This window comes from Strix aluco, chromosome 9 (assembly GCF_031877795.1).
Source record: "Strix aluco isolate bStrAlu1 chromosome 9, bStrAlu1.hap1, whole genome shotgun sequence".
NCBI lineage: Eukaryota > Metazoa > Chordata > Aves > Strigiformes > Strigidae > Strix > Strix aluco.
The window spans coordinates 1,299,636-1,327,058 of NC_133939.1; the positions used below are offsets into that span (position 1 = coordinate 1,299,636).

The 27,423-nt window shown below is 49.5% G+C and overlaps 1 protein-coding gene across 1 annotated transcript; it reads left to right on the plus strand.

Moving 5' to 3' along the window:
• Positions 1–1,768: 1,768 nt before the first annotated feature.
• On the plus strand, positions 1,769–6,756 carry LOC141927404 (transmembrane protein 209-like). The gene is made up of 6 exons (XM_074834597.1): positions 1,769–1,888; positions 3,565–3,704; positions 3,820–3,878; positions 4,638–4,769; positions 5,760–5,995; positions 6,651–6,756. Exons 2-6 carry the CDS (start codon positions 3,568–3,570, stop codon positions 6,678–6,680), a joined length of 594 nt encoding a protein of 197 aa, XP_074690698.1. The 5' UTR covers positions 1,769–1,888; positions 3,565–3,567; the 3' UTR covers positions 6,681–6,756.
• Positions 6,757–27,423: the final 20,667 nt, after the last annotated feature.

A 27,423-nucleotide genomic window follows, 5' to 3' on the forward strand; every position in this document is an offset into this window, starting at 1 on the left:
AGTAGGCCCAGACTCCTCCAAGGATTCTACCTGCAATAGTTTTGACCTTCTGGAGACAGCTCTCACGCCCAGGATCGAAGCAGGCCTAATGCCAGGTATGTCCTGGTCTCTTCTCTCATTTGTTTTAGGGTTATCTGAGGTAGGTAGCAGCCCCACACTCCTCCAAGGAACATACCCAGAGGTTTTTTCTCCCTGAAAGGACACTCTCTTCTCTGGCATCTGCCCAAGATTCCTCCCAGAAATGTCCCTGACTGTCCTGAGCCCTACTGCAGGGACCGGAGATGCCAGGTACCAGCCCCATACTCCTGTAAGGAAGCCACCAGAAATATTTTTTATCTATACAGCCTCATCCTGGGGTTTCGGTACATCTAAAAGTTAATACCGTATGTGCAAGAATTAAGTGTGGTGACTTTTTCTTCTAGTCTTGTCAGTAAAATATGGTATTGTTCCTTCCTGCCACTCACTTAAAAACTTGTCACATCATTCGTCACTACATGGGAACATAAATAATTTGCTTTCTGGGACAAATATTGCACCTTTACATTGCTGCCTTCTTACTGCTACAACGATTCAACGGTGACATAGTGAACATCAGCATTACTGGGAGAATTCTACAAGAACACTGTGCCTGGTAGTTTTCTTGACAGGTTTTTCAGTCAGAGGAGCTGCCTCACCGCTCCCCCCAACCAGACCTCACCGTTACACACCGGCAGCCCCACAGCTCACACCCCCCTCACACAGAAGAGGCCCCACACCTCCCCCCATCCCGACCCCTGTCACACACCGGCGGCCCCACATCCCCCCCAGCCCTGACCCACCACACACACGCGGCCCCACATCTCTCCCTCAGACCCCCCCGACCCTGTGCAGGCCCCAGCAGCCAGGCGGTGCCGGGGCGGGGGGGCAGCCACAGTACCTGCCGCAGAGCTGGGGCTCCGGAGAGGTGAGGAGACACCCCCTTCCCCTCAGGCAGCGCAGGGGTTCCCCTTTTTCCAGCCGGGAGGAGGCGGGGGGTGCCCGCAGAGCGCGGCCCCCACACCCCTCAGAGCCACCGGCCGCTCCGGGCAGAGGCGCCGCCGCCGCCGGGACCCCCCTGTGCCGCCGGGCAGGAGCCGGCGGGGACGCCGCTGGGTCCTAAAGGCTCCCGCCTGCCTTCCGCGGGCGGCAAAGCTGCTGCTGGCGGAAAGCGGGGGGGGGGGGGGGGGGCGGGCGGTATCACCGAGAACCACGTGGCAGGAGCTGGGGGGGGGGGATAAACAAAATAACACACACACACCCCCCGACAGAAAAGCTGCACCCCCCCCCACCCCGCGAAACCAACAGCTGAAGCCGGGGAGCGCCCGGCAGCGCCGGGACCCCGACCCGGGTAAAGGCACCCGGTTCCCGACGCGAATTCGCCCCGGGGCGTGGGGGGGCCGCCGCCTCTGCCTGGTCCCCCAGCACCCGCCTGGGGAGGCGTGGGGGGAAGCGGTGGCCGGTGCGGAGCGGAGGGGCTATTGGGGGGTGATACCGGCGAGCGACCAGCAGAGCCGGGGCCCGCCGTCTCCCGGAGGACGCCAACCCGCCCTCGGGGCGGGGGGGCCACCGCCGCCTCTGCCCGGTCTCCCGGCAGCCGGGTCTGCCCCGGCACAGCGCGCGGGGAGGCCAGGTCTACCCAGGGCCGCCTCAGGCACCCCTTCCCGCCAAAGCGCCGCCCCGCCGTGCCCCGCTCCCATGGCAACAGGCCCCGCCTCCCCCCGCGCGCCGCGGCCGTTGGCTCTGAGGGGTGTGCGGACCGCGCTCTGCCGGGCACCCCCCGCCTCCTCCCGGCTGGAAAAAGGGGAACCCCTGCGCTGCCTGAGGGGAAGGGGGTGTCTCCTCACCTCTCCGGAGCCCCAGCTCTGCGCAGGTACTGTGGCTGCCCCCATGCCCTGGCACCGCCTGGCTGCTGGGGCCTGCACAGGGTCGGGGGGGTCTGAGGGAGAGATGTGGGGCCGCGTGTGTGTGGTGGGTCAGGGCTGGGGGGGATGTGGGGCCGCGTGTGTGTGGTGGGTCAGGGCTGGGGGGGATGTGGGGCCGCGTGTGTGTGACAGGGGTTGGGATGGGTGGAGGTGTGGGGCCTCTTCTGTGTGAGGGGGGTGTGAGCTGTGGGGCTGCCGGTGTGTAACGGTGAGGTCTGGTTGGGGGGAGCGGTGAGGCAGCTCCTCTGACAGTGGGGGGCGGTGGGGGGAGCTGTGGAGACCCCCCCGGGGTGGTGTGGGGGGTGGCGGCTGGGGGCAGCTGTGGAGGCTGCCTGCGTGTGACAGTGGGGTCTGTGCAGGGGCAGCTCCGAGGGTCCCTGTGCGTGGCAGGGGAAGCTGTGGCAGTTGTTGGTGTGTGACAGGGCTGGGGGGAGGGTGCCGTGGGGCGTGGGGAGCTGGGGCTGTGTGTGGCAGAGGGGATGGCGTGGGGGGAAGCTGGGGGGTTTGGGGCAAGGGGAGGTGTGGGGGACCTCCCTGTGTGGCCCTGGGGTCAGCGCCTGCTGGGGTGTCAGGGTGAGGCCTCCCCTCATGCCTCTGCCTTAGCAGAAGAGGGCAGGGGACATGGCAGGACATAGTTCAGTCTGGAGGTGAAAACCCCACACCCAGCCCCCCTCAGCGAGGAGAAAGGGACCAAATGTCCCTTTGATTTCAGTGCCCTGAGAGTGCAGCTTCTGCAGGAGGACGTGGTTCAGGGAGAGGTTGGGAGCGTGAGGATGGGGAGAGGGTCTCTGCTTGGGGTCGCTGCCTTTGTCGGTGTGGGGAGGGAAGTCTTGGGGCTGAAACTGTGTGTAAAACCTGTCAAGAAAACTACCAGGCACAGTGTTCTTGTAGAATTCTCCCAGTAATGCTGATGTTCACTATGTCATGGTTGAATCGTTGTAGCAGTAAGGAGGTAGTGATGTATACGTGACGTATTTGTCCCAGAAAGCAAATTCTTTATGTTCCCCTCTAGGGACGAATTATGTGACGAGTTTTTAAGTGAGTGGCAGGAAGGAACAGCAGCATATTTTGGTGACAGGACTAGAAGAGAAAGTCACCAGGGTCATTTCTTTCAGATGTGGTATTAACTTTTAGATGTACCGAACCCGAGGACGTGGCTGTACAGTCTGAAAATCCTCTGTTCCCAACTGAAACGAGTGAGAATTTTCAATATTAGAACTGCAGAGCCATGCAAGGCCTTTCCTTCCTCTGGCTCCCTTTGCTTGGAGAAGGCAGGAGCTTTGCCTCTTGCTGCTGAAGGATGTTATTTTTCAAAACTGAGGTTGGAATCTGTCTCTGTCTTCTTACTGCACCTCAGTGGAGAAGGTGGACGCTGTTCCTCAGTAATGAGGTGGCAGTGCTGACAGGAGGGTTCATTGAAGAAATATTACCTATTTTTACTGGTAAAAAGAATCTGTTGGGTTTTTTTTTTAAGATGCTAAGCATGACTCTGGCTAAAGGTAAAGTCCATTTACATAGTCTGTTTTGGATTACTGCTTTTTTTTTCTTGAATCGTGTGCTGACTGAGGGTCTTACTGTACAAAAGTTGTCAAATTCTGTCATTTCTCTGTGTTTGTTGTTACAGATCATGGCACCAGAACAGAGTTCAGCAACTTCCGTCATCGAGACGGCCATCAAGATGAGGAAGGAGATGGAAGCCCGGAAAGGGCTCTTGGCCTGGGGACTCCTTAATGTGTCTCTCGCAGGCATGATCTGTACTGAAATGTATGTTAATTGTTACACCTGAGTCAAACAAGCAAAGCCTCCTCCTTTGTATCTCCCTAAATATTTCCCGGGACTGAATAGTTGCAAAATGAGAACTTCTTTTGTTTCTTTTCAGGACTGGAAAGCTCATAAGCTCATATTACAACATCTCATGCTGGCCACTCTGGTATCTTGGTGAGTTGCTGCAGCATTTAAATAGTTTTCAGGGTTCTTTTCTTTTTTTCACTTGTCAGTTTGATTGCTGGAGAGGTAGTCTTTAACTAGCTTTTTTTTTAGGAAAAAAAAAAGGGTTTTTTTGTTTGTTTTAAATTTAAACCAAAGCTTTGGTTTGCTTTCTGCTGTCTCCCTTGAAACTTGGAATTTCATCTGTTCTAGTGACAGGTAAGGAGTGTTAGCAGCTTTCTTAGATAGGAAGAACTTCCTTGGTGCATTAAATCTGTTGACCGTGTAGAGGAAGGCTTTGGGGAACACGGCAGATTTTCCTGCTCTATTGTACCGTGGGCGTGGATGGCATTTCACAAGAATTAAAGTTTGTTTCGGAGGCGCAGACTCTAAGCCAGCTGTATCAAATATGATTAGAGGATGAAGCAAGAGGAGGAGAAAAATCATGAGATGAGTGACAGATGATTTGACAGAAGATGGTTTTTGAGAAATACTGTGAAACTTCATTGTAGTAGATTTGGAAAACGACTGTCCATCTTTAAAAATTCAATTCTAGCAGCATCAATTAATCTCAATACAGAAAGGAGAATTATCTCCCATGGTTCTGGCATAAAAAAGTGAAGAAATCTTAGCTATTGCCCAAACTGGTACTTACTGTCAGCACTAATAATTAGACCTGTTTTTAATGGGTATATGCCCGTTTTTGCAAACAAGACACTTTGGTTATTCCCCGTGCTCAAGCTGCAGTAAAAACTTCTCTGTTTCTTCTAGAACTCGCACTCGCATCTCTCTTCAGCCTGAACGCCGCCTTTGATTTCTGGGTGTACTTCAAATACACGGTGGCACCAACCAGCTTGGTCGTGAGTCCTCGCCAGCAGACCCTGCTGGGGTTGCAGAATGTAGGTGGGTGCAGTAAATATCTCTGGCAACTCTTTTTATTCTTTTTTGTTTGTTTGTTTCAAGATGGTGTCTTTCTCAACGGCAGGATTCTTTAGCGAAGCGAGTTCTGAATGGGCTCGTCTGACAGGAGCAGTGACTGAATTACCCGCAGCATGTTAAAATTCACCACGTCAAGTGATAATTTGATGAGTGTTTGTGGGGAGAACTGGAGGGGAAACAAACACAGACGGTGGAAAAGGGCAGGATGAGAGCGGCTGCTGAAGGACAGGGAGGGGCTTGAACACTGTGAGGTTGGGCAAGGAATTTGTGGCTTACCCATGGAACTAGGAGCAAGGCAGAGAGCGCAGGTTCATATTTAATTTTGATGTCCTACTGCTGTCATGCTGGGTAAGGAGAACCAAATGAGAGGGACAGACAGACCTTCGTGTGAAGTCTGAAAATGAGCCTAGAGAGTGGTCACTCAGAAAGCTTTTGAAGATCAAAGCAAAGTTCTGAAAAGAACCTGACAGGGCAAATATACCAAAAGCAAAATGCTGGCACGGCAGTATTGCACTCTGCTCGTCTGCCCCTAGAAAATGGGAAGCAGATGGTTGTAACGCTGTAACACCAAGGTTCGAGCATCTCCTGTGTTTATTTGCACACATCAACTGAGACATTCAACGCCTAAAGATGCCCAGAGTAGGCAGGTGGAGGAGCTGATGAGATAGGCGATGGAGTAGAGAACCCCCCTGGGTTACGCAAGGTGCCTGGTAACACTGAACTGAAATCCGAAGCTGCAGGATTCGTGCTGAGTTGTGGTCCTGTGTCAAAGTTTTCTCTTTTTTTCTGTCAGTGGCTTGACTGCTGAGTTCTGTAGGGGCCAGATTTTTCCAGCGTCCCTTCTAGCATCTTTTTTAAATCGCCTTAAGATAGCATTGAGTGTGCGTTTAAAGCGGGGAGGAGAGTTTGGGGCTGCTGCATCCGCAATGCTAATTCTGTTTTTCCTTCTTGCAGCGGTACAAACAACTGCACCGCGTGAGCTGGCGGCAAGGAAAGCCCCGTCCCGGACACCTTCTCCGCTCCGGGGCCAGAGCGTGCTGAGTTACAGCCCGTCCCGCTGCCCTCGCGCCCGCCCGAAGTTTGCTACTGGTTTTACCCCAGGATACAGCCCTCAGCGATGGGCTCTGTCAAGCAGCAGCACTTCTTACGGCAGTGCTGGAACCTGTTCCCCGAGCAGCAGCTCCCGTCAGGTAAGGACCAGGCCAGCTCCTGAGGGTGCAGTTGGGGTCTTTGTTTGGTGCCCTGTGCCGCTGAAGGGGAGCAGCACCCAGCAGAGAGTTGTCTGTGTGTGTGTTTGCTCCTTTTGCAAAGTGGATTTAAATTTGTCATATGGGGATTTGTCCTTCTTCCCTAGTGCCGCTTCCTTTGGTTTAGAGCAGCTGGTTTGTTTCGGAACAAAGCAAAACCCAGCAATCAAAATGGAAGTGCAAAGGCGACCAAAAAAACCCAACCCAGACCCCAAACCCCAAACGAGAGTCTTTTATATTCATGGCGTTTAGAAATCAAGGTGGAATTCTGCTTCCTTCCTTTTGGGGGGAAAAAACCCCCTTGGGTTTGTTTCAAAGCAGAGTTGTTCAGTATTTGCCAAAAAACCTTTTTATACATGGGGGAGGAGAATCTCTTGGAAATACTGGCAAATGAGGGTGCTGGAAGCATAGAGTTCTAATAGTTTTTTTCAAAGGGGAATAAAAATCCATATGCCCCTGATGCTGAAGGGCTCTGTGAGTCGTAAAGTGCCAAAACCCCATTTGTCCATAAAAGCTGTGAGAACTGCAGCGGGGGCGGGGAACCCCCTGTGTTTTGGTGTGAGAAAATATATTTTTGTGCTGTATTTTCTCTCTGCAGGGTGGGGGGAGCTGCTGGTTTTTGGCGTGAACCGTCTGTTCCTGGAGATTCTCGTCCCCCAGCAGCCGCCGGGTTTTTCCTGTATTAAAGGAGTTGTTTGAGCAAACGCTGGTTTGGGTTTTTCTGGGGGCTCAGCACCGCTCGGTCCCTCACTGCACCCAGGGGGGACTTGGAAGAACCGGGTTTAGCTGGGCTTGACCCCCCCACCTCCCGCCTCCGCCCCCAGCCCCGTTACTCGCCTGCCAAAGGCTCGTGATGGGCAGAAATTCTCTTTTTTTGGACCCAAATCTGGGTGTTTCTCAAGAAGCAGCCCCGGGGCCCAGGTCCCTGCGCACCCCGATAGCTCTGCACCCCGATAATACCCTGCGCCTGTTCCCCAGGCACCCCCAGAAACCACACACCCCGTGTACCCCAATATACCATGTACCCCCACACCCACAATATACTGTGTACCCCAACACACCAGGTACTCCATCCCTGTGTACCCCAATACATTGTGCTCCCCGTGTACCCCAATATACTCTACCCCAACACGTTGTGCACCCCACTCCCTGTGCACCCCAATACACTCTGCACCCCAGTCCCTGTGTACCCCAACACACCCCAGTCCCCGTGTACCCCAACATACTGTGGCCCCCCCTCCCCTGCACTACGGTGCACTGCGCACCCAGGTAAACCCTGCACCCCACTCCCTGGGCACCCCAGATTCTTCTGCCCCCTGCACCCCGATACACCACGCACCCCACTTCCCATGCACCCCGATACACCACACCCCCCCTTCCCGCATGCCGCAGCCCCACGCACCCCAATACACCACGCACCCCGATTCCCGTGCCTCCCCGACCCTGTGCGCCCCCCCCCGCACCGTGCACCTCGGTTCCCCTGCACCCCGATACACCACACCGGCCGTCCGAGCACACCCCACATCCTTGGGCACCCCGATACACCGCGCCCCCCCTGGATCCCTGTGCATCCCTGCCCCCGTGTACCCCGATATAGCTCACACTCTGTTTTCTGGGCACCCCCATACACCGTGCACCCCAGCCCCCCCGCACCCCGATACACCGCGCACCCCGTTATCAGGCGCACTCCAGGCCCCCGGCGGAGGCAGGTCGGCCCCGGCCCCTCCCGGTGTGAAGGGGGGCGGTTCTGGGGAGTGTGGGGGGGGACCACGCCTCGCGCATGCCCGGCACCTCCCGTTAAATACCGGCGGGGCAGGACGGACCCACCGACCGACCGACCGACGGACAGACGCCGCCATGCCCAGCGAGGGGGAGCCCGGCACCCCCCGCCCCTTCCCCTCCGCTGCTGCTGCACAGAGGATGCGCCCAGTGAGTGGGGGGAGGGGGGCACCTGAGGGGGGTCTCCCCTTTCCCGACAATTATACCAGGCACTGGGAGGGTCCCCCCCGTCCTGGGTACCAGGGGGGTTCCCCCTCCTGAGCATCACACTGGGCACTGATGGGGTGTGTGTCCCCAGTCCTGGGCATGCTGGGGGCGCCCCCCCATCCTGGGTATCAGAGGGTCCCCCCTCCTGAGCATCACACTGGGGGGGGATTTCTGCGGCCAAAAACGCCGCGGAGGCCAACAAGCTCTCTGGCAACTCTAAGGTGGGTGGCTGTGGCATGGGTGGGGGCACCCATGGGTGCTCCTGGATGGCTGTAATGGGGTTTCTTTTTCTTCCCTCCACCTGCCCCCCCAAAAAAATAAATTTAGAAAATCTCCGCAGTTCGGCTTCAAGAAATGGAAGGGCCCCAGGACGGCGCGGCCCTGGGAGCACCGATCAGAGATCGTCAATGATAAAGACAAATAAAACTCTTTCCCTGTGACTTAGGGCATCCGCGTCCCTGTAGCTACATCCCACCCCACTTCTGGAAATATTTTTGTCTTTCAAAACCGTAATTGAAACTATGTTCATGACATGCCCCGAAGACTGGTATATCAAAACAAAGCAAGGTATGTTAAAGAGGAAATAAACACAAAAATATTTTAAAAAGCTGAAAATTCTGTTTATAAATATTCTTTGCTTTGCTTCTTTCCTCATTTCTTCTTTGTCTCATTTTTACTGACATTTTCTAAACATTTCTATCCTACTCAGGCCTGCAGCATAAAGGACAGATATTTCCATGTCTTGCAGAGTGATAAATCAAATAGACTTGTAACGGAATGGGCTTCACTCTGCTTTGGCCTTTACTATCACGTGCACCCACCCCCGTGAATGGCAGCTGGCGTCAGCCCCTGCTCCTCCTCCTGTCGGGATTCTAAACCAGCACCTCATACAAAGTCCACCTCAGTTTCCCTTGATGTTTCAATTCTCTATTCTTTCAGTGATCAAAAATGTCCATAAATTTCCATCTGTCAGCGAGTCCTTTCTCGTCGTTGGTTCTGCTCCTGATCACACGCTCTGTTGGGCCGTTCCAGGCCCATCGAGTCACCCCTCTTCAAACCACCCTCTTGCTTCCTCTGATTTCCACAACCTTCTCTCCATGTTCCATTTCACATTTCTAATTTCTGAGACGTTAACCTTATAACCTTTAAAAATATTAAAACTAGACGCTTTATCACCCATTTCTTATGTCTGTATCAGTTAAAATATTATATTAAATATAAATTGTATTGTATTTATATATACATATATAATATAATCTATAATATAGATAATATATACATATATACTATATATCAAATTTAATTATATATAATTAAAATTATATTAATTATAAATATAATAAAAAATTAAAATAAATTAAAGGTTTCGATTCATCTGTCTTTATCCACAGATTAACTGGGCTGGGTTTTTGGCCAACCATATGACGAATGAGCAGCACAGCGTGGTTTTACGTCTTCAGACTATTTGAACACCTGCCTCCTTACAATAGTTTACTGATTTCTAATCTCCTATTCTAATGACCATTGAATTCTTATTTCTATGATCTCATTTATTTGTAAGTAATCATTAAAAAAGAGATTTTCATCTATTTCTTAACAGTCAAGGAGCTCTACTCCAACCTCAACGTCATCCGGGGCTCCGGAGGTGGGTGGCCTTGGGGACAACCCTGTGCGGTGACGGCGTGGGTTTGGGCCGTTGCAGGTGACAACGGTCCCGTCCGGTGCCTCCCCTCCCGTGGGATCCACAGTGACGTGTGGGAACATCCTCTGCCCGCTGCTCTTCGGCTGGTGGCTCTCGCTCCTCCACGTCCTCGCGGCTGCCGTGATGTTTGTCACCGTTGTGGGGGCTCCTTATGATGAGTCCTGGATTTGGGACCCCCAGGAAGGGCTGGGTGAGCCCAAAATGGCTCTGATGGGTGCTGGGGTCTCCCGGGTCTCTGCAGGGTGGCCCTGGAGGGGACACGTGTGTCCCCAGCAGAGCTGATGCTCGTGTCCCTGCAGGGCGGCTCTGCTGGGACCTGGCCGGGTATTTCCTCCGGCCCTTTGGCAAAGGGATCCAGGAAGTGGAGGGAACGGCGCGCTCCGAATGGGGACCCTCTGGGGGATGAACCGAGGGGTCCCGTGCCGCACCCTGACCCCCTTATAAATAATAACAACTTCCGAGGTTGTGAAAGCCTTTCAGGCAGGAAAGTTTTGTAGCAGGCCCACAGTAACCTTCTGCTGAGGGCCAGCAGGTGTCAGCAGAAAACACAGAATTAACTAAGGTCTTACTGGAGCACAGCAGACATGACAGATAATCAAAAGGCCACTGCAGGAGTGTTACTGATTTGTTATTAATTTGAGCTGATTTTAATGATTTTTGGTGATTTGGATTTAAATAAGTAATGATTTAGAGTAACCATAGAACCAGTTATGCTGCTACAAACTCCTGTGTAAAGTCCCAGGCTAAGGCCACGTAGACTAGTGATAATCATTAACCAGATTTCTAGTCAAAGAATAAGACTCGTGATGATGCCATCGTTAGACTGTGCGGTCAGGACGATTTATCGCCCTGTAGACCAGGTATTTTAGAAGTTGCATTGTGAAAGGGCCTCGAAGCATGTTAAAATCGCAATGTGAGCCAAAATCCTTGAGTCAGGGGCATTGGAGGGTCTTTCTTTTGAGTCAGCAGTCCGTGGTGGTCACAAAAGCAGCCCCCTGACTCGTTTCAGGACTCGGGTGCACATGACCGGAAAGAGGTGGGAATATGAAAATGAGTTATGGGAATTATCACGTTTGTGTATGAGAACTTGATTAATCTGTCTGACTGTATCCAATATAATCAGCACGCTACACGAGTTAGGTGTGTGTTGTTGGTGAGACGACTCCCCTGCGCACCCGGCCGTTAGTAAAGGAGTGTCTGCTCATCTACATCCCATCGGTGTCGCTAAGTTCTTTTATCCCATTTTGGTGAAACTTTCACACACCCTTTCAGTTTAAAGCTTCTTTCCATGTTGCCCAGCCTGTTAGCAAAGGTAGTTTTGTCCCACTTCATCAGGTGAATCCCATCCCTTCCTCAGGGAGGGTCTCAAGGTCATAGAGACCCACTGCTAACACCAGTGGCACAATCGTCTACCTGCAGGGTCTGTTCCCTTTGCCACCCACCAGCAGGACTGAGAAGAAGATCACCTGCATCCGAATGCCTTTGAACATCGTGTCCAGAGTCATGTCGTCATGCCTGACACTTTCCAGGTGTCCTGGGGCAGGATCAGTGGTGCTCGTGTGGAAGAGCAACTGGGGAAACATTTCAAGGGCTGGACAAGCTTCAGCAGCCTCTCAGCACTGCACCCTTGGGTGAAGGAGAGCTGACAGGGCTCCGCGAACCTGCTGGAGGAGCAAAGGCTGCACCGAGGGAGAGACATCAGTAAAGGAGGGGAGATGCTGGGGGAGAGAGAGGTGGGGTAGCGTGTTGGTGTCTATACTCTGGTGAGAAACTGTGGGAGAGAGGCAAAGTCGACATCGGCCTGTCAGCCCTGCACAGCCCCTGAGAAGCAGCAAGGCTTTGATGAGAAACAGGCCTGGGGAGAAATGTCAGAAACTGCCGAGTTGTGCTGAGGTGGCGGGGAAAAACAACGGCCAGCTGCAACACTGAGCTGTGGGAAAGTGCTGAGCTGTGAGAAGTTACCGCCGCGTGAACAGCGCGTGAACGAGAGGGTGACTGGTCTGCACAGCGCGTGTTAGAGGGGTCTGATGGTGATAGGAGAAAAGGTTGATAGCTGTCTAATTGCTGATTTGCTAATTATATGAAGTAAGAGCTTTAACAAGAGCATAAGCATGTACTACTGTAATAGTAAAGGGTCTTTCCTTCTGCACTTCATGGAGAGTCTGTGCCTCAATTGCCACAAGGCTCTGCACGGGAACCTCTCCTGCCCAGCCATGGGAGGTGCCACCAAGACTCACCCAAAAGTGGCAACGCAGGAGCCAGTGGGCCAGACAAAGATGAGGGAGGTCCTTTCCTCATCACTGCCTTCCCCCTCTTCTTCTGTCAGGAAGATGCAGGAGCAGGGCTTCTCCATAATGGAAAGAGCTGAGGCCAAAGGTAAACAGCACAGGCTGTGCTCCTCGTGGAACAGCATGCAGTCCCACAGGATCAGAAAAAAATGAACAAAGTAAGGTTGCCTACATTCAGTTGCCTTTCCACACTGCCCCACTACTAGCCAAAATCAGAGATAGGTAATTCTACTCAGCACACTCTCAAGAGTTTCATTATTTCTTAGCAGTTCTATTGGAGAAAGTGCCTGGCGTACCCTGTTTATTAATGCCATTCAGAAAGCAAAGTCTAGATGCAAACTATAAGCAACATCATAGGTTTGTTACTTTTGGCTTCTCTCCATCCAAGAAGAAGCATCTTTCCAGCACCAGCCTCATGAGATTCTCATGTGCTGAAGTTTGCCTCATGGGCACACTGGGAAATGCTCAAAAGAACCTTGAAGTCCCTTACTGCAATTCTTTAAGGGGGCAGGCAGGGTGTTTAAGCTTCTCACATAGCAGGTGCACTCCAGCATCTCCCAGGGCATTGGTGCCCAGCCTCAACTCCAGCAGGGTCTGGTTGGTGCTGAGCACAGTGGCCAGATCACCACGGCAGGCAGTTGTGAGACTGCAAGCCCACAACCTGCAGGAAAGAAGCACAGAGAGGGCCCTGAGTTTCAGCCCATGTCTGCTTTGATAACCCCAACCACCAGCCCCTCTCCTGGCCAAGCAACAGTGAGAATGGCCAGAAACCCTGCACAGAAATGGCCAATGACAGACCACTGCTGGACACACAGTCTATTCCCTGCCCTAGAAATCTGATCTGATTTCCAGTCTTTTCTGTCTTGGGTCTTGCCTATGAACCCTCTAAAGAGAAGATAAAACCAGTAGGAAATTCTGGTCACAGGGATTTTGTGAGAGCACGAGCCATGTGACACTGCCTGCTGGTGTTTCCATTCATGTCAGCAGAGGCACAGGGCTGGATTCCAATGCCTGAGAAGCAGTGTCCAGTGCTGTGTGCCTCGGGGTTACCCAGATACCCTGGTGGCGTTGTCTGAAAAGGATTACACAGGCCTTACACAAAAGCCCTAACCCTCTGAAAGGGTTTACTGGAGTTCCTGGACTGCATATGCAAAGTACCTGACTAGAAAAGGAACTATATGACTCACCACACATCAACACACTACCGTAGCTGCAATGTGCTAATGCAGACTTTGTGTATAACTAGAGTGAGGGGACTCCAGGTCAACACTGGGAAGGCTACTGGAGAGAATATCCCTGGGTGTAAGCTGGTTGTCCAGAGAGTGTCTATTTAACATAAAGATTCAGAGGAACATTCACCCAACAGGGAGGAAGAGTGTCACCTAGAATGAGGAATCCTTCCAGGAAGAGCGCTTTTTTTTGCACACAGATAGATGATATGCCTGCTTACCTTCAACACATGCTCCTTTGGGTCTGTCTGTGCATACTTGAATTAGCAGGTTGCATGCTGCAGAGGAGGGTGCATGGAGGTGAACCTCCTTTACACTTGATTCACACAGTCTTAGCAGGGCATTTGGGAGAACGGGATGAGCAGTGACTGACCATGAAAGAGACACATCACCCATCCCTGCAGCAGCCCTGCTCCAAGGCAATCTCAATTCCTACAAAACAAGAGTATTGACTTAACCCCTCTGGCTGGGGAGGAAAGCCAGAACACAACAAAAGCCAAGTGCTCCTGGTCAGAAAGCTGGGTGACCGACTCCCAACCTTCTTCTATGGGGATTGCCATGCTGAGACCTCAGCTCATGTCTGGGAAGAGCTACGTTCATCTCCCAAAGGGGCCATTTCTGAGGCACTGATTGATCTGTCTCATGAAACAGGAGATGCTGCTGGAGACACTTCTCAGAATCACCTCTGACAAACAGGGACAGGGTTTGGGCACTCTCAGACATAGAGCAATGCAGGCAGAGTCCCACGCACAGGGACCCTCGGAGCTGCCCCTGCACAGACCCCACTGTCACACGCAGGCAGCCTCCACAGCTGCCCCCAGCCGCCACCCCCCACACCACCCCGGGGGGGTCTCCACAGCTCCCCCCCACCGCCCCCCACTGTCAGAGGAGCTGCCTCACCGCTCCCCCCAACCAGACCTCACCGTTACACACCGGCAGCCCCACAGCTCACACCCCCCTCACACAGAAGAGGCCCCACACCTCCACCCATCCCAACCCCTGTCACACACACGCGGCCCCACATCCCCCCCAGCCCTGACCCACCACACACACGCGGCCCCACATCCCCCCCAGCCCTGACCCACCACACACACGCGGCCCCACATCCCCCCCCCCAGCCCTGACCCACCACACACACGCGGCCCCACATCCCCCCCAGCCCTGACCCACCACACACACGCGGCCCCACATCCCCCCCAGCCCTGACCCACCACACACACGCGGCCCCACATCCTCCCCCAGCCCTGACCCACCACACACACGCGGCCCCACATCCCCCCCAGCCCTGACCCACCACACACACGCGGCCCCACATCCCCCCCCCCAGCCCTGACCCACCACACACACGCGGCCCCACATCCCCCCCAGCCCTGACCCACCACACACACGCGGCCCCACATCCCCCCCCCCAGCCCTGACCCACCACACACACGCGGCCCCACATCCCCCCCAGCCCTGACCCACCACACACACGCGGCCCCACATCTCTCCCTCAGACCCCCCCGACCCTGTGCAGGCCCCAGCAGCCAGGCGGTGCCGGGGCGGGGGGGCAGCCACAGTACCTGCCGCAGAGCTGGGGCTCCGGAGAGGTGAGGAGACACCCCCTTCCCCTCAGGCAGCGCAGGGGTTCCCCTTTTTCCAGCCGGGAGGAGGCGGGGGGTGCCCGCAGAGCGCGGCCCCCACACCCCTCAGAGCCACCGGCCGCTCCGGGCAGAGGCGCCGCCGCCGCCGGGACCCCCCTGTGCCGCCGGGCAGGAGCCGGCGGGGACGCCGCTGGGTCCTAAAGGCTCCCGCCTGCCTTCCGCGGGCGGCAAAGCTGCTGCTGGCGGAAAGCGGGGGGGGGGGGGGGGGGGGGGCGGGCGGTATCACCGAGAACCACGTGGCAGGAGCTGGGGGGGGGGATAAACAAAATAACCCACCCCCACCCCCACCCCGCCCCCTCCGGCGGCGGCCCCCCCACTCCCCGGGGCGAGTTCACGTCGGGAACCAGGAGCCTTTACCCGGGTCGGGGTCCCGGCGCTGCCGGGCGCTCCCCGGCTTCAGCTCTTGGTTTCGTGGGGCGGGTTCAGCTTTTCTCTCGGGGGTGTGTATTATTTTGTTTATCCCCCCCGCCCCCCGCTCCTGCCACGTGGTTCTCGCTGACACACACACACACACACACACACACACACCCCGTACGCTTTCCGGAGCAGCAGCTCCTGGAAAGAGCTCCTGGAGCAAAAATCTTCCTTTAGAGGAGAAAACACATCTCGGGTATCTTCCTCTGTGCTCGTTTGTTCTTGAGTGGACAGGGAACAAAGTGATCTCTACAGCTGATGGATTTGATCACATAGGTGAGTACTGGTGTAGCCATTCTGCAAAGATAACATCATTCCTTCTAACTGAGCTTGTTCAGTAACCTGCTGGGATATGATATCGCATGCAGTTCTTGAAGTGAACTTTTGAAGCTCTGAAGCTGTTCCGTAGGCTGATGATTTAATATTTTTTCTTGAAAAGGTTCTGCTGTTTGATGCTCCTACAACTCCATTGACCCACAGACATTCCAGTCCCTTCAGCGCTGCCAGTTGCTTTTGAGCAACCTGAGCACAGTCTTGAATTGTTTTCTAACAGCAGCACCAGAGCTTACTGAAAAAGGTTGGTAATGGCATTGCTAAACCTTTGGTGTGTTTTATTAATATTTAGGATGATGCTTGGGTTGTAATTGTGGAAACATGAGCTTGTGTTGTTGTTGATGACTGGAAGACAGTCAGATTTAGCTGGGAGAAGGGGCTTAAATCTGAGAGGTTGGGAATACCCCTTAATATGCCCTGAGTTCAGGGAAACTGCTGTGGAGTTCCTGCAGGTGGGTGGGGGAGGCTGCATTCAGCAGGGAGCTGTGTGAGCAGCTGGGGGAAATGACAGCAACTGAGTGCAGTAATGCTGAGAACTGTTCTTTTTCATTCCTGTAGTGCTGGGGCCTGAATCATAGGCCCTGAAACACAGTTGACCTCTAGATGAACCTCACAACCAAAGGTTATCCATTATTAGTATCTGCTAATTAGTAAAATCTGCATTACCATTATCATTAGTTATTAGTATATGATCATTAATGAAATATGCATGCTCACTAGTGACAGATGCAGCTTGGACAGAATATAATCAGCAGTGAGGATGAAATGCCGTGAGAATGTACCCAGCTTCCCTCGTTCAGCTTGTTCAAGGCTGAGAACCCAAGTGTTTGCCTTGTTAGAAACTCCCTTGGTTCTCCCCCGAGCCCTGGCCAGGCTCTGGGTGGAATCCAACAGGAGGATGAAACCAGATGTTTCTGCTCAAAGAAAAGTGCAAGTCTTTCTGCCTTGCTGATTTTTGGTCCATGAAGCTGGACCCGCTCACAGCGACTCTGGGTCCCTCAGCTACGGGTGGACGCCCCGCGTAGGATTTCCCACTTGCTGGGACAGGCTCAACAAATCCTCGCTGTAACCGGGGCTGCCCAGCGCCTGCGGGGCTGGATGGTGGGACGGGTGTGAGTGGGGATGGATCTTCCTTAATCACTATTCTCCCCATTGGGTAGTAATGATTAGGTGCATTATCTTGCTTATTCTTATTTTTCTATAATTAACTATATGTAGTAATAATTAAGTGTAGTATTCTGTATTTTTCTTATTGCTTATTTCCTGTATTACTTGCTTATATCTTTTAATTATTAACAGTAAAATAAGCCCACTCTTTTTACTCTGGTGTCTGAAGTTAATTGGCATCCTCAATCAGCAGAGCAATTCTTAGCTAGCAATTTATAATAGCATGCAAATATTGTATTGCAAATTGCTAAAGAATATAAAGGAAGCATAAATGAGTAACTTCTGAAGTAAGTAACTTGTGTTTCTATAGCTTTTTGTGTTCTCAATTGTCCTTGGACTATTGAGGGAAAAAAAAGAATATCCCTTTGCTGTAGTAAAAATCTCTGCTAGGTGAAAAAGACATGTCTTATTCATGAGTGTATTTAATAGTTCAGGCTTTATTTTTTTTTTATTTTAGCCTTCAGTGAATGTGGCTCTTTGTAGGGATTGCTTTTTGCTTTGCTGGTGATTGTGGGTTTTTTCTTCAAATAAGGAAGTGATACAGAGTGAAAAATGGAAAGACAAAGATTTCTGCTGTGTTATTTTTATACTTTCTGTTTAAGATGATGGAGTTTTGTCAAAATTAAAGGAATTGCATAACAACAATCATCTTATGCCTTTTTTCAGGATTTACAGACTTGACAAATCAGCAGGTGGTAACTGGCCTCATTTCTTGGGGTGCACAAGTGGTCACCTGGTTCTGTGGACCCAGTCTCCTTCCAGAGGGTGTAGGTGAGCCTGAACTGTGACCCGTTTGTGAGCAGGAGACTCTCCAGCGAGTGATTCCGATGAACACGTGCTCAGCCCTGTTTCTGTACATGTTTCATCGATAACGAGTCGCGTTGGTTCAGCTGCAGCGTGTGTTGAAATTCTGTTGGTGAAACTGAGACTGGTCTGTTTTTTCAAATAGTGTAGAATAATGCAAGCAGTTTCTTTCCTGGATGTTTTTTAGAGAGAACAGTATGCCTCTGACTTCAGGGAGTTGCTTGTGTCCACAGCTTGAACTACTTGTAATTTCAAACACATTGCTATTAAACAAGAAATACTGTAATGCTTGTTTTTCCAGTAAAAGCATTACCTGCATGTTTTGAACTTTTTATTTATTGCTTGAGGAAGAAATACACCTTGGAAAAGCTTCTTTATTTGGACAGATTAGAAATTCAATTGCCGGCCTTAATTGTCTTACAAATGCTCATGTGACATGTTTAAAAACCATTCCCTTAGAGAATTGTTGGGATATTTTATAGCGACCTTCAGCTTACACTACATGTTCTGAGTGCTACATCAACTTGAAATGGCACTTGAGACAAGGAGGAATTGAGTCTTGGGTCTTACCTCTCTTTTAGCAAAGGCAGAAACAGGACTGGCTTCTTTCAAAGTTGGGGTCTTGCCTGTGCTTGAGGCTCAGCTTGTACAATCTTCTGTCTTTTTAGTCCACAATTTTAGTTTAAAAATGTGAAGTTACTTCTTTAACTTCTTTTACTTTCTTGCCTATAGATGATGACATGCATTTGTTTAGACCTTTCTACAATTATCCTCTGATTCAGAGCTGCTATACTGGTCATCGACAGAAGCTTGAGCATTTATCGAGGTAAGCTCGAACACTTCCACTGCAAATTCAGGAGTGGAAGGGAATGGCTTTTATATCAACAGTTGTATTTGCTACGCTTACTGCGTGTGCTGGCAGTACTCTTGACTTCAGCAATGCCTGTGGTCTGTTGAACACAGAGGTTACTTTCCTGTGTTGCAATGTTTATATAAGACAGTGAGAGTTACATGTAGTTCGCACATCAAGCACTCTACTGGGTATTGGCTAAAAGTCACTGCCTGATGTAAAAAATCTTATCCAAAAAAATGCAAGGTAGGAAAGAATTAATGTGTAATAGCTAGGTAATGCCCTGCTTATTCACTGAAATACCATAAATCAGTTTAGTCTGCAGGGATTGGAAAGTACTTAACTATTAACCAAAAAACCCCCACCACCAAACCCCTCAAGATAATAAGGCAAATGCTTAGCTTGTCAGAGTTCAGCATCATCAATATTTTCTTCAGTACCAAAGATTAAAAAATACATTTTCACCAATATGCTGGGAAAAAACCTCTTGATGTTCAGAAAAATCTGGAAATAATGAATAAAGATTAAAACAATATATTTAGAGATATACTTAAAACTCAATGTTTGGAAAAATCTGAAGTGATGCACCCAGCAGAGCCACGGCCTGGAGCTTGAGCGCCATGACACAGGAGCTGTGGAAGAGCCAGGTCTGCTCCTGCAGAGCTGCGGAGGGAGAAGTAGAAAACATTGCGGGGCTGAGAAGGAGCCCACATCTCCCCTGCCATGGGCAGCCCACCCAGGCCATGCCGGCCGCTTAGATCGGTGCCAGCTGTGACATAGGCCCATGTCTTTCTTCATTGAGGGCATCAGAAGCACCAAAATAGAGCCAAAAAACCCTAATGAAATTTCACTAGGAAACCTCACATTGAGAGACTGTGGCAATGTGAGGTTCTTACAGAAGTTTTGCACCCACCAGTGTTTTAATTGCTTGTGCAATTCTGAGTTAAAAGCCTGAATTAAGAAATGGTCTGAACCTCTAAACCTGAGTTTTATCCCCTGATAACTAGAGGGCCTCTCAGCATTGCCATAAATACTGTGCTGAAACTTGTTCATTAAGAAATTTCTCAGCATCAAGCTATATGCTGCTAGGATCTGCTCAAAGCAGAGGTCCAGCAATCAGCATAAAAACTTGCTGAACTGGAGTTTGCATGTTTATAGCTTTCACTTAGCCATATGAACACACTTTGCAGAAAATCCCTGCTTCCTAGTAGGCAGGAAAAAAAAACCACCTCAAAATATACAGGCTAAAAAATATCCCCATCACTTTTGGAAGGTGCCAGCAATGCTGTGGGAGCAGGCGCCTGTGTACCTGTGTGCATGTGGTTGTGCCACGCCACGTCTCTGCTGGCTCCAACAGGTATTTAGAGCTGTCAGAGCTCTGCAGAAATGCAGTCCCGCTTGGCTGGGGCTTGTACAGGTTTTGAGGCTGATACCCCCTGCTATCACTTACAGGATCTGAATGCCCAATTCTTATTAAAATTAATGTGAACTCTGCTATCCAGCTTTCCTCTGCAGCTTTGAAAAATCTCAGCCTGGGATCAGATGTGAGTCACCAGGGTTTGGTACCTTTGCAGAGTTTTATTTTCAGCTGCAGGCTGAAACATTTCCAGACAAACTTTATGTAAAATTCACTCCAAACCCCACGTGGGAATCCAGGCTCATATAAAATGCTACAAACTTTTTGCGAGCTCCTAAGCTGGAGGCATTCTTTTCTTTCAAAAACAAGAAACACCTGAGGCTTGCATTTTCTCCCCGTATTATCTATTTACATACCCTATTTTGTGCTAACATCCAAGCCCCACAGAAAGCCCTGGTGAGACTGGAGAGGTCTATGATACCTGTCTTGCACATGGGAACTGCAGCACAAACTCACTTATTTAAACTTATATGGCAGGAGCAGAGATTTCGGGCCTGCCTTCTCAAGTCAAAGGCTGTCCTCAGCTACCTGGGGTCTGTCTTTCAGGTACAGTGTGAAACAGAGGTTATATACGGTTTGGATCACCCTTGCTGCAGCCTGAAGAGCCCTGAAGACATCACCCATCTCCTGGAAAGATTCAACTGTCTTCCAAAAATGCTAAAAAAATCATCGATGTGGAAAGTCAGTAAAGGCAAGTGAAGATTTTTTGTTGTTATTTTTGTTCTTTTTTTTTTTATGTGACAGATTAACAGTGGAAGTACAATGCATTTTACAGTTTGGGTGTTAATCCTTAGTGTGCTGTGAAATGGAGAAGACACTCTCTGCGCCTCAGAAAACAAAGACGTATCTCATAAGGGATATAAACACGGCAGGTCTCCCAGAGTGATGCGCACTCAGAGCGCTGCTTTCCGGCACAGGAGATGAAATCATAATAACATACACTTATTTACTTTTAAAAACCATCAATAATAAGAGCTGTATAGCTGAACTCTGGGCTCTTCTCACATGCACTTAAAAATGAAATGAATCTTAAGAAGAAACAGAAACACATATATATGTGTGTATAAGCAGCGTAAGCTATATTACAAAACACACTGAATTATCTATGTTTCTTTAAACTACCTTCAAGAGTATTTGCCACTGTTAGCAATTTGTATCCAGAGAGCTCAAATCCATCACAAAAATGGGTCTGTATTATTTATCATCACTGTTCCACAGATAGGAAAACTAAGGCAGAAATAAGGGCTGATGCAGGCAGCTAATGGCCATGGGGGGAGCAGGGCCCCGCTCTGGAATTAGCGGTGGTGCTCTCCTTGCTGTTGGTTGTTGCTAAACTAAGCTGGTAAATGCATCAAAGCCCTGCTCAATTTTCTACCCCGCTGCATTCCCTTTGGGCATCACCCTGAGGCCTCAGTTGAAAAAATGGCTTCAGGAACCTTCCCCTGGGGACAGGCATGTTTCTGGGGGGATGCTCCCCAGTGAGGAGGAGCCAGCTGAGGGCTGCCATGGGGGACAGGCAGCCGGTGGCTTCACCTCTGCCCTCCTGGGAAGGCAGATGCCCAGATCCTCCACCTCTGGCTTTGCCAAGACCTATGTCACACCTCCGGTTTGCTTTGATTTGTACCATTCCCCACATCCCAGGAGACCTCTCTGGGGACTTTTATTTTCCAGAGAGCCTTTCGCTGTCACAGGGCCTTCGAGGGCGAATTCAAATCAGTCATCAACTTCCCACTGAGTTCAGAACACCTCTTTCACCATTTTAAATGAATTTTAAATGGATGCAATGCACTCGATCTTCCAGCTGAAATAACTTCAGTACTATCCTCCCAGCCTGAATTCCTTTTCCCCCTTGCTCTCTGCTCACTTCAGATAATTCAACGGGAATTTATTTGAAAAGAGGTGGTGGGTCACAAATGAAGTAAAACACTGACAGCAGGAGTTCCTACCCGTTCACTGCTTATGTGAAAGGCAGGGAGCCAGATTTAGGGAGCTGTGGGATAGTTATCATTAGGCTGGTTGAAAATATTCCATCTCCCCAGAGGGTGTTTTTTTTTTTTATTTCTTCCTTCTTCATTTCCCATAAGGATAGATTTTCTTTTGATTAAATGATATTTTTAAAAAATGTGTCTGTTCCCTCGTCTTGCTGGAAAAAGTCAAAAGCCTGAGAGAGGAAACTCTAACTAGCCCTAGCCACAGGCCTGCCTGGAGGCACTGCCAGGGAAAGTGCCTTCTGGGAAGTGTAGTTCGATTTAGGAAATCAAAGGTGCTGCAGGGAAGGGTGGAGGCACCCTGGAGCCAAGCTGTACCTCCCTGGCAGGATTCCTCAATTAAACTGCTCTGGTTTGTGGCTGAAAAGAAAGGCAGCTTCTGAATTCTAACCAAGGAAAGCTCTCATCTTTGATGAAAGTATGAGCTTAGATGCCAGGTCTATTCCTGGTGAAGTTTCCTCCTGAATCTCACTCCTTACTCCAGAAAATGCAATGCCTGGACGAGCTACTTATTCCTCCCCTGTGTCACCAAGAGGGACACATGCCAGAGGACCTTACTAGTGCTGTTGGCAGATGCAAAATGTTACACAAGGTGACCTTATGGGGAGATGTTACAAGTGAAGTGTGGATTACTAGCAGTCCCTTGGGGATTAAGAGACAGATGAACCACTTGACTCCCAAAATGTTTTTGGAAGTGGACTGCTTTTTCTTAAAAAAACCCAGGAGCATATAAGAAAGATGGGGACAGACTCTTTAACAGGGCCTATAGCGATAGGACAAGGGGTAAGTTTTAAACTAAAAGAGGGTAGATTCAGCCTAGATATAAGAGATTTTTTTATGATGCGGGTGGTGAACCACTGGAACAAGTTGCCTGGAGAGGTGGTAGATGCCCCATCCTGGAAACATTCAAGGTCAGGTTGGATGGGGCTCTGAGCAACCTGATCTAGTTGAAGATGTCCCTGCTCACTGCAGGGGGGTTGGACCAGATGACCTTTAAAGGTCCCTTCCAGCCCAAACCATTCTGTGATTTATGATTCTTTATTTGGGACCATCTTCTTTTTTTCAAAGCCTGTGTGAACAGATAATGTCCACCACAAGCTGCAGTAATAAAAGTTATTGCTGTTATTACTGATGGGAGCACAGTCCTTCTCTGGGTGAATCCTAAGCTGTCAGGGGGTTATGTGCTCCACAGTAGGGTTACTTAAACCCTTAAGAGACTTGGCATGAACTGAACTGTATTTGAACTGTGGTAGTTCAAACCAAAAGCAGCAAGATTTGGGTATCTGCCATCTGCATTAGCTGTGCTGACCCTTGCCCTCCATTGCAAACGCTTTCTTTCCTACAATGACTGAGGTTCCTTCCAGCCCCACTATTGCTTGTTCATTTGCTGGTTGCTCCATTAATGACTTGCCATTGTTAGAAGCTCCAAAGGGATGATGTAGGAGTCTGGGCCACGCTGGGGGAAAGTTAGTGCAGGCAGAAGAATGCAAGGACGAAGACAAGGCCAGCAAAATAAGGCTGGCAAAAACACACAAGACAGCAGATAAGTGAGAAACACCTGTGGTCAGCAAAAGCACACAAGTCTGAGCAAAACAGGGTATGAGACAAGGGAGTTTTTGGCAAGTTTTGGGCTTTACGTGCTAATTGCAATTAACCAATGCAAATGCTTGTAGAGGCGCATGAACAGCACGTGTAGATGACCTGTAGCCTATTAGAAGATAGATGAGTGCGTGTACGGAACTTAGTAGAATATAAATGTAACCAGGATTGGAAAAATAAAGATGGACGATCTGATCATCACATTGGTGTTGTGTCGTTCCTGTTCCTGCATGGAGAAATAAGGACCCCGGCTAATGGTGACCCCGACAGGATCCCTTATTTTAATTAACCCAGAAAAACAACACCACCCTCATGCTGCTGCGGCAGTTCAGGGCACCTAAAACTGACCTTTGCAGCTTTTTAAAGGGATTTAATTAAACAGAACTTGTTGTCTGAAGTCTTTCCAGTCCCACCATACAGCACATGGCATCTTTCCTTAGTTTGCCAAAGCCCTTTGGGATCTGCCCTACTTCAGTTCACTAAAAAGTCTGCCTGGATCCTGCCCCCTTCAAGCCAGGCCAATAATCCTCAGCAGTCTCTTCCCAGAGCCTGTTGCCAAATTTTATTTTCCCTACATGAAACCTTTTCCTGGAAGTGAGCTTGAAAATCCTGCGAGAGGAAATGTTTTTGGGAGAGGGATGTCAGTGATGGTTCAGAAGAACTATCAGAGGAACATCCCTGTCTCCTTTCAGCTGAGGATGTCACAACAGCCATCTGGCACACCCTGGGTCAGGTTCACCCCAGGCACGGTAAAAAGGGGTTAAATTGCACAGAGCAGAGGCATGTTTTGGGGGAAGAGAAGTTCTGTGGCTCCCTCTCTAGATGGAAAAGGGAAAATAAAGTTGCATTCCTGCTGTCTGTTTAAGAGCTTACTTATAAGGGGAAATTAATCCAAAATTAACTAGTGGTGTGAATTGCAAGTGGATTAGTTAAATTACATTAAATCCAGGTCTGGATACTTTAATTTAAAATGAAAGTGGCCTTAATTCAATTTGGCTCAAGTCACTTCAAAAGTGAATTAAGTAAAACTTAATTACGGACACTTTAATTCCAAATGAGTGTGTCTACACAGGTTGTTTAATGTGCTTTCATTTATCCATTTTTAGAATGAATCTTGATGAGCTTTTCTGAATCTCCCTATGGTAGACAGACCCTCATTTGTATAGTAAAAAACCCCCTGATTCTCTCTAAAAGTGGAAAGAAAAAAAAAAAAAAAAGAAAAGACAAATAACTTCTGTCTCTTGCCAGACAAAATAATGATGCCGTGTTTGCCTTGCCCTGTGCTGCAGCACTGGGGACCACTGTGCCTGGAGGACTTTCTCCTCGAAGCCATTTTCTGGCAATATTCCTTCCTACCAGCTCCAGTCAACATTTCCAGTAACTCTTCCTTTGCTATGCTTTCCCAGGGCCACCAAAAACCTGTAAGGTCTCAACCTGCTCCACCAGGAGCAAGTGGTGGTTTTTCTGCAAGGGGTCTTTTACTGACCACTGCAAAAACCATTGTCCTGGCTGATAGCGATAGGGCAAGGTCTGATTCCCTGCTGCAGGGCACCCTGTGTAGTTATTTATAGCCATGAGGTATGAAGACCTGTCAAGCACATGCAAATGGATCCAAATTATAATCAGCTTCAATTCCTGTGCTCCCTTTCCTCCACTTGTTCCAGCAGAGTTGCTCATTTCAGGGATGGAGACTCAGATCTCACTGTAGGAATGGCCACTGCTCCATCATTTTGTCTAGTGTGAGTGTATCCTCCAAACTGGGCGCAAAATATTTCTGGTCCAGAAGCCACCATCAGGCCAACACTAATGAGCTATGATGGCACAGGTGAGGTAGGTGGAATCAAGATGCTGTGGAGATGCAGCAATGAACCACTAATGCCAAAAACCCCCTGAAATGAGGTGAGAGAGACAGGCCCAAACTTTCTGATTTTCCTCCCACAGAAAATGGCGTTAACACCGAAGTCTTCCCTGCAAAGTTCTTTCAATTTAACAGAACTGTATTTTGGACTCAAAATCCCTGCTTGGAAACATTTTTCTGGCCAACCACACTACTTGTCACTGCTGTGGGCTGCTCCATGTTAGCTCACTTCTAGTCTCCTTCTGTTTACGTGCATGATGAAGAAAAGAAGCTATTCCTCACTGAACAGCACAATTTAACCTTCAACACGATTGTTCTAACCATGACTCCTTATTCCAGTGCTACCTGGATCCAGAGAAGCCAGAATGAAGGGCAGATGCATCCTCAGCAGCACATCCTGCCCCACCTGGATCCCACCCTGGCCTCTCTGCTACAGAGCTGGTCCCTTAGCCACATCATTTATCACTTCAACAAGATTAATTTCCATTTTTCCAAGGTGTGTTTGAAGCTGCTGAGTCTCTACACACTTTCTAAGATTGGTTGGCAATTTCTTCCAGCTCCTAGCTGCAACGCATGGGGGGTCTGCTGCCTCTCGTGCTGTTTGTTGTGCTGCTGTTGCTCTTTTCTTCTCTGTGCTTGGAGCACAGAAATGCTTCCTGCTCTTTTCAGGCTGGTTTCCTAAGGAAATTGAATCATGTGGGATCACTCTATTTTTGGGTGTCTCCTTGTCTTTTCAGCCTTCTGACCACGTTCAAAGAAATTTGACAGAACTAGAGGACAGCGTAGGGGGATGTAGCGAACATTGTGGGAGGAAAAGAAGTAGAGGAGTTATTCAATGCATACTATAGCTCTAGTCCCATCTATATACAGGTGCTGGAGAGAAGGAGGTTTTTAAAGGTGAGGGCTGTTCAAGATAAATGAGATTATTCTCTTTAAGTTCTGAAGTCTGTGCACCCCCTCCTGATGTGTAAAACAAGGTTAAGAAGGTCTGCCCTACCACAGAGCTGCCCTGAAGAGAAATGCATTAAAACCATGCCAGCGGAGATGCAGCAGTGATAGGCAGAGTTTATTATATTTCAGAGTTGTGTTAGATATTAATCATTTTGCATCCTAAAAAGGTGTCCGAGGAACTTATTTGTGGTGGAAATGTCAGATAAGAGAGATGCCGTGTCTCCAACTGAGAATAAAGAGTGAATACTGTGGAATGTTGCTCTAAAATGACTTTTTACTTTATATTAAAGCAAACAGGTAAAAATCAAAGTTGAACGCCCAGCAGAGAGAACAGTGTGTGGATGTGTGTTTGCACACGTGTCGGTGTGTCTTCCTTCCAACAGGCTGGAGGCACTCAGAGCAAATCCAGCACAGGGATTGGCTGACGTGGCTGTGGCCTATGGTCATCCCTGCTCTGGAAGGATGAGGAGTGATGCATAGGTGTCTCAGAAATCCTGGCTCTCTGCCCCATATAAAAAAATATATTGATTTATATTACTGTATATATGGTTTGTTATCTAAATATATTTATATTATTACATGCATAATATTGATTTTTATAAATGAATATTATTACATGTACAATATCAACTAGTCTATATAATTATTATATCTTTTTATACATATTAGATATCTAATTGCACTGTTACATGCTGGATTTTGTGATTTCTTGCTCAAAGTTCTCCTTATGGCTAGCTAAAACTAGTCCCCTCCTTTTATTTAACTTATGAGAGAATTTTTATATTGTGTTCAAATATTTGAATATATGTCTATCTGAGATTCTGCTAGGGTTGCTGTTTTCCTGTCCAAGTTGGGTGGCTGTGGTGGTCCAAGACATGACATGGTCCCCTTCCCATGCAGGGGCCAGAAGAGCACTGGAGGAGCTCTGGGGTGGTGGGTCCCAGAGGACCTGCTCTGCAATCCACACAAGCCACCACACGCTCCTCTGAGTAATAATATATGTGCTCCTGGCAAAAAATTAGTTGGCGTTTCTGATGAAAGAGTAACGTCATCTGCTAGAGGTGGCTGGTCATTTGAAAAATCCAGTTCTGTTGAAAACATAAATTTTCCTTCAAAATGTAGTTTTGACTGGTCCTACACCC

What these genes read in the sequence shown, in the direction of transcription:
- LOC141927404 (XM_074834597.1), top strand. Translation starts at nt 3,568, where the DNA reads ATGGCACCAGAACAGAGTTCAGCAACTTCCGTCATCGAGACGGCCATC. An exon ending in GGCATGATCTGTACTGAAAT is followed by an intron (nt 3,705 to 3,819) that starts GTATGTTAATTG and finishes GTTTCTTTTCAG; the next exon opens with GACTGGAAAGCTCATAAGCT. An exon ending in GCTGGGGTTGCAGAATGTAG is followed by an intron (nt 4,770 to 5,759) that starts GTGGGTGCAGTA and finishes TCCTTCTTGCAG; the next exon opens with CGGTACAAACAACTGCACCG.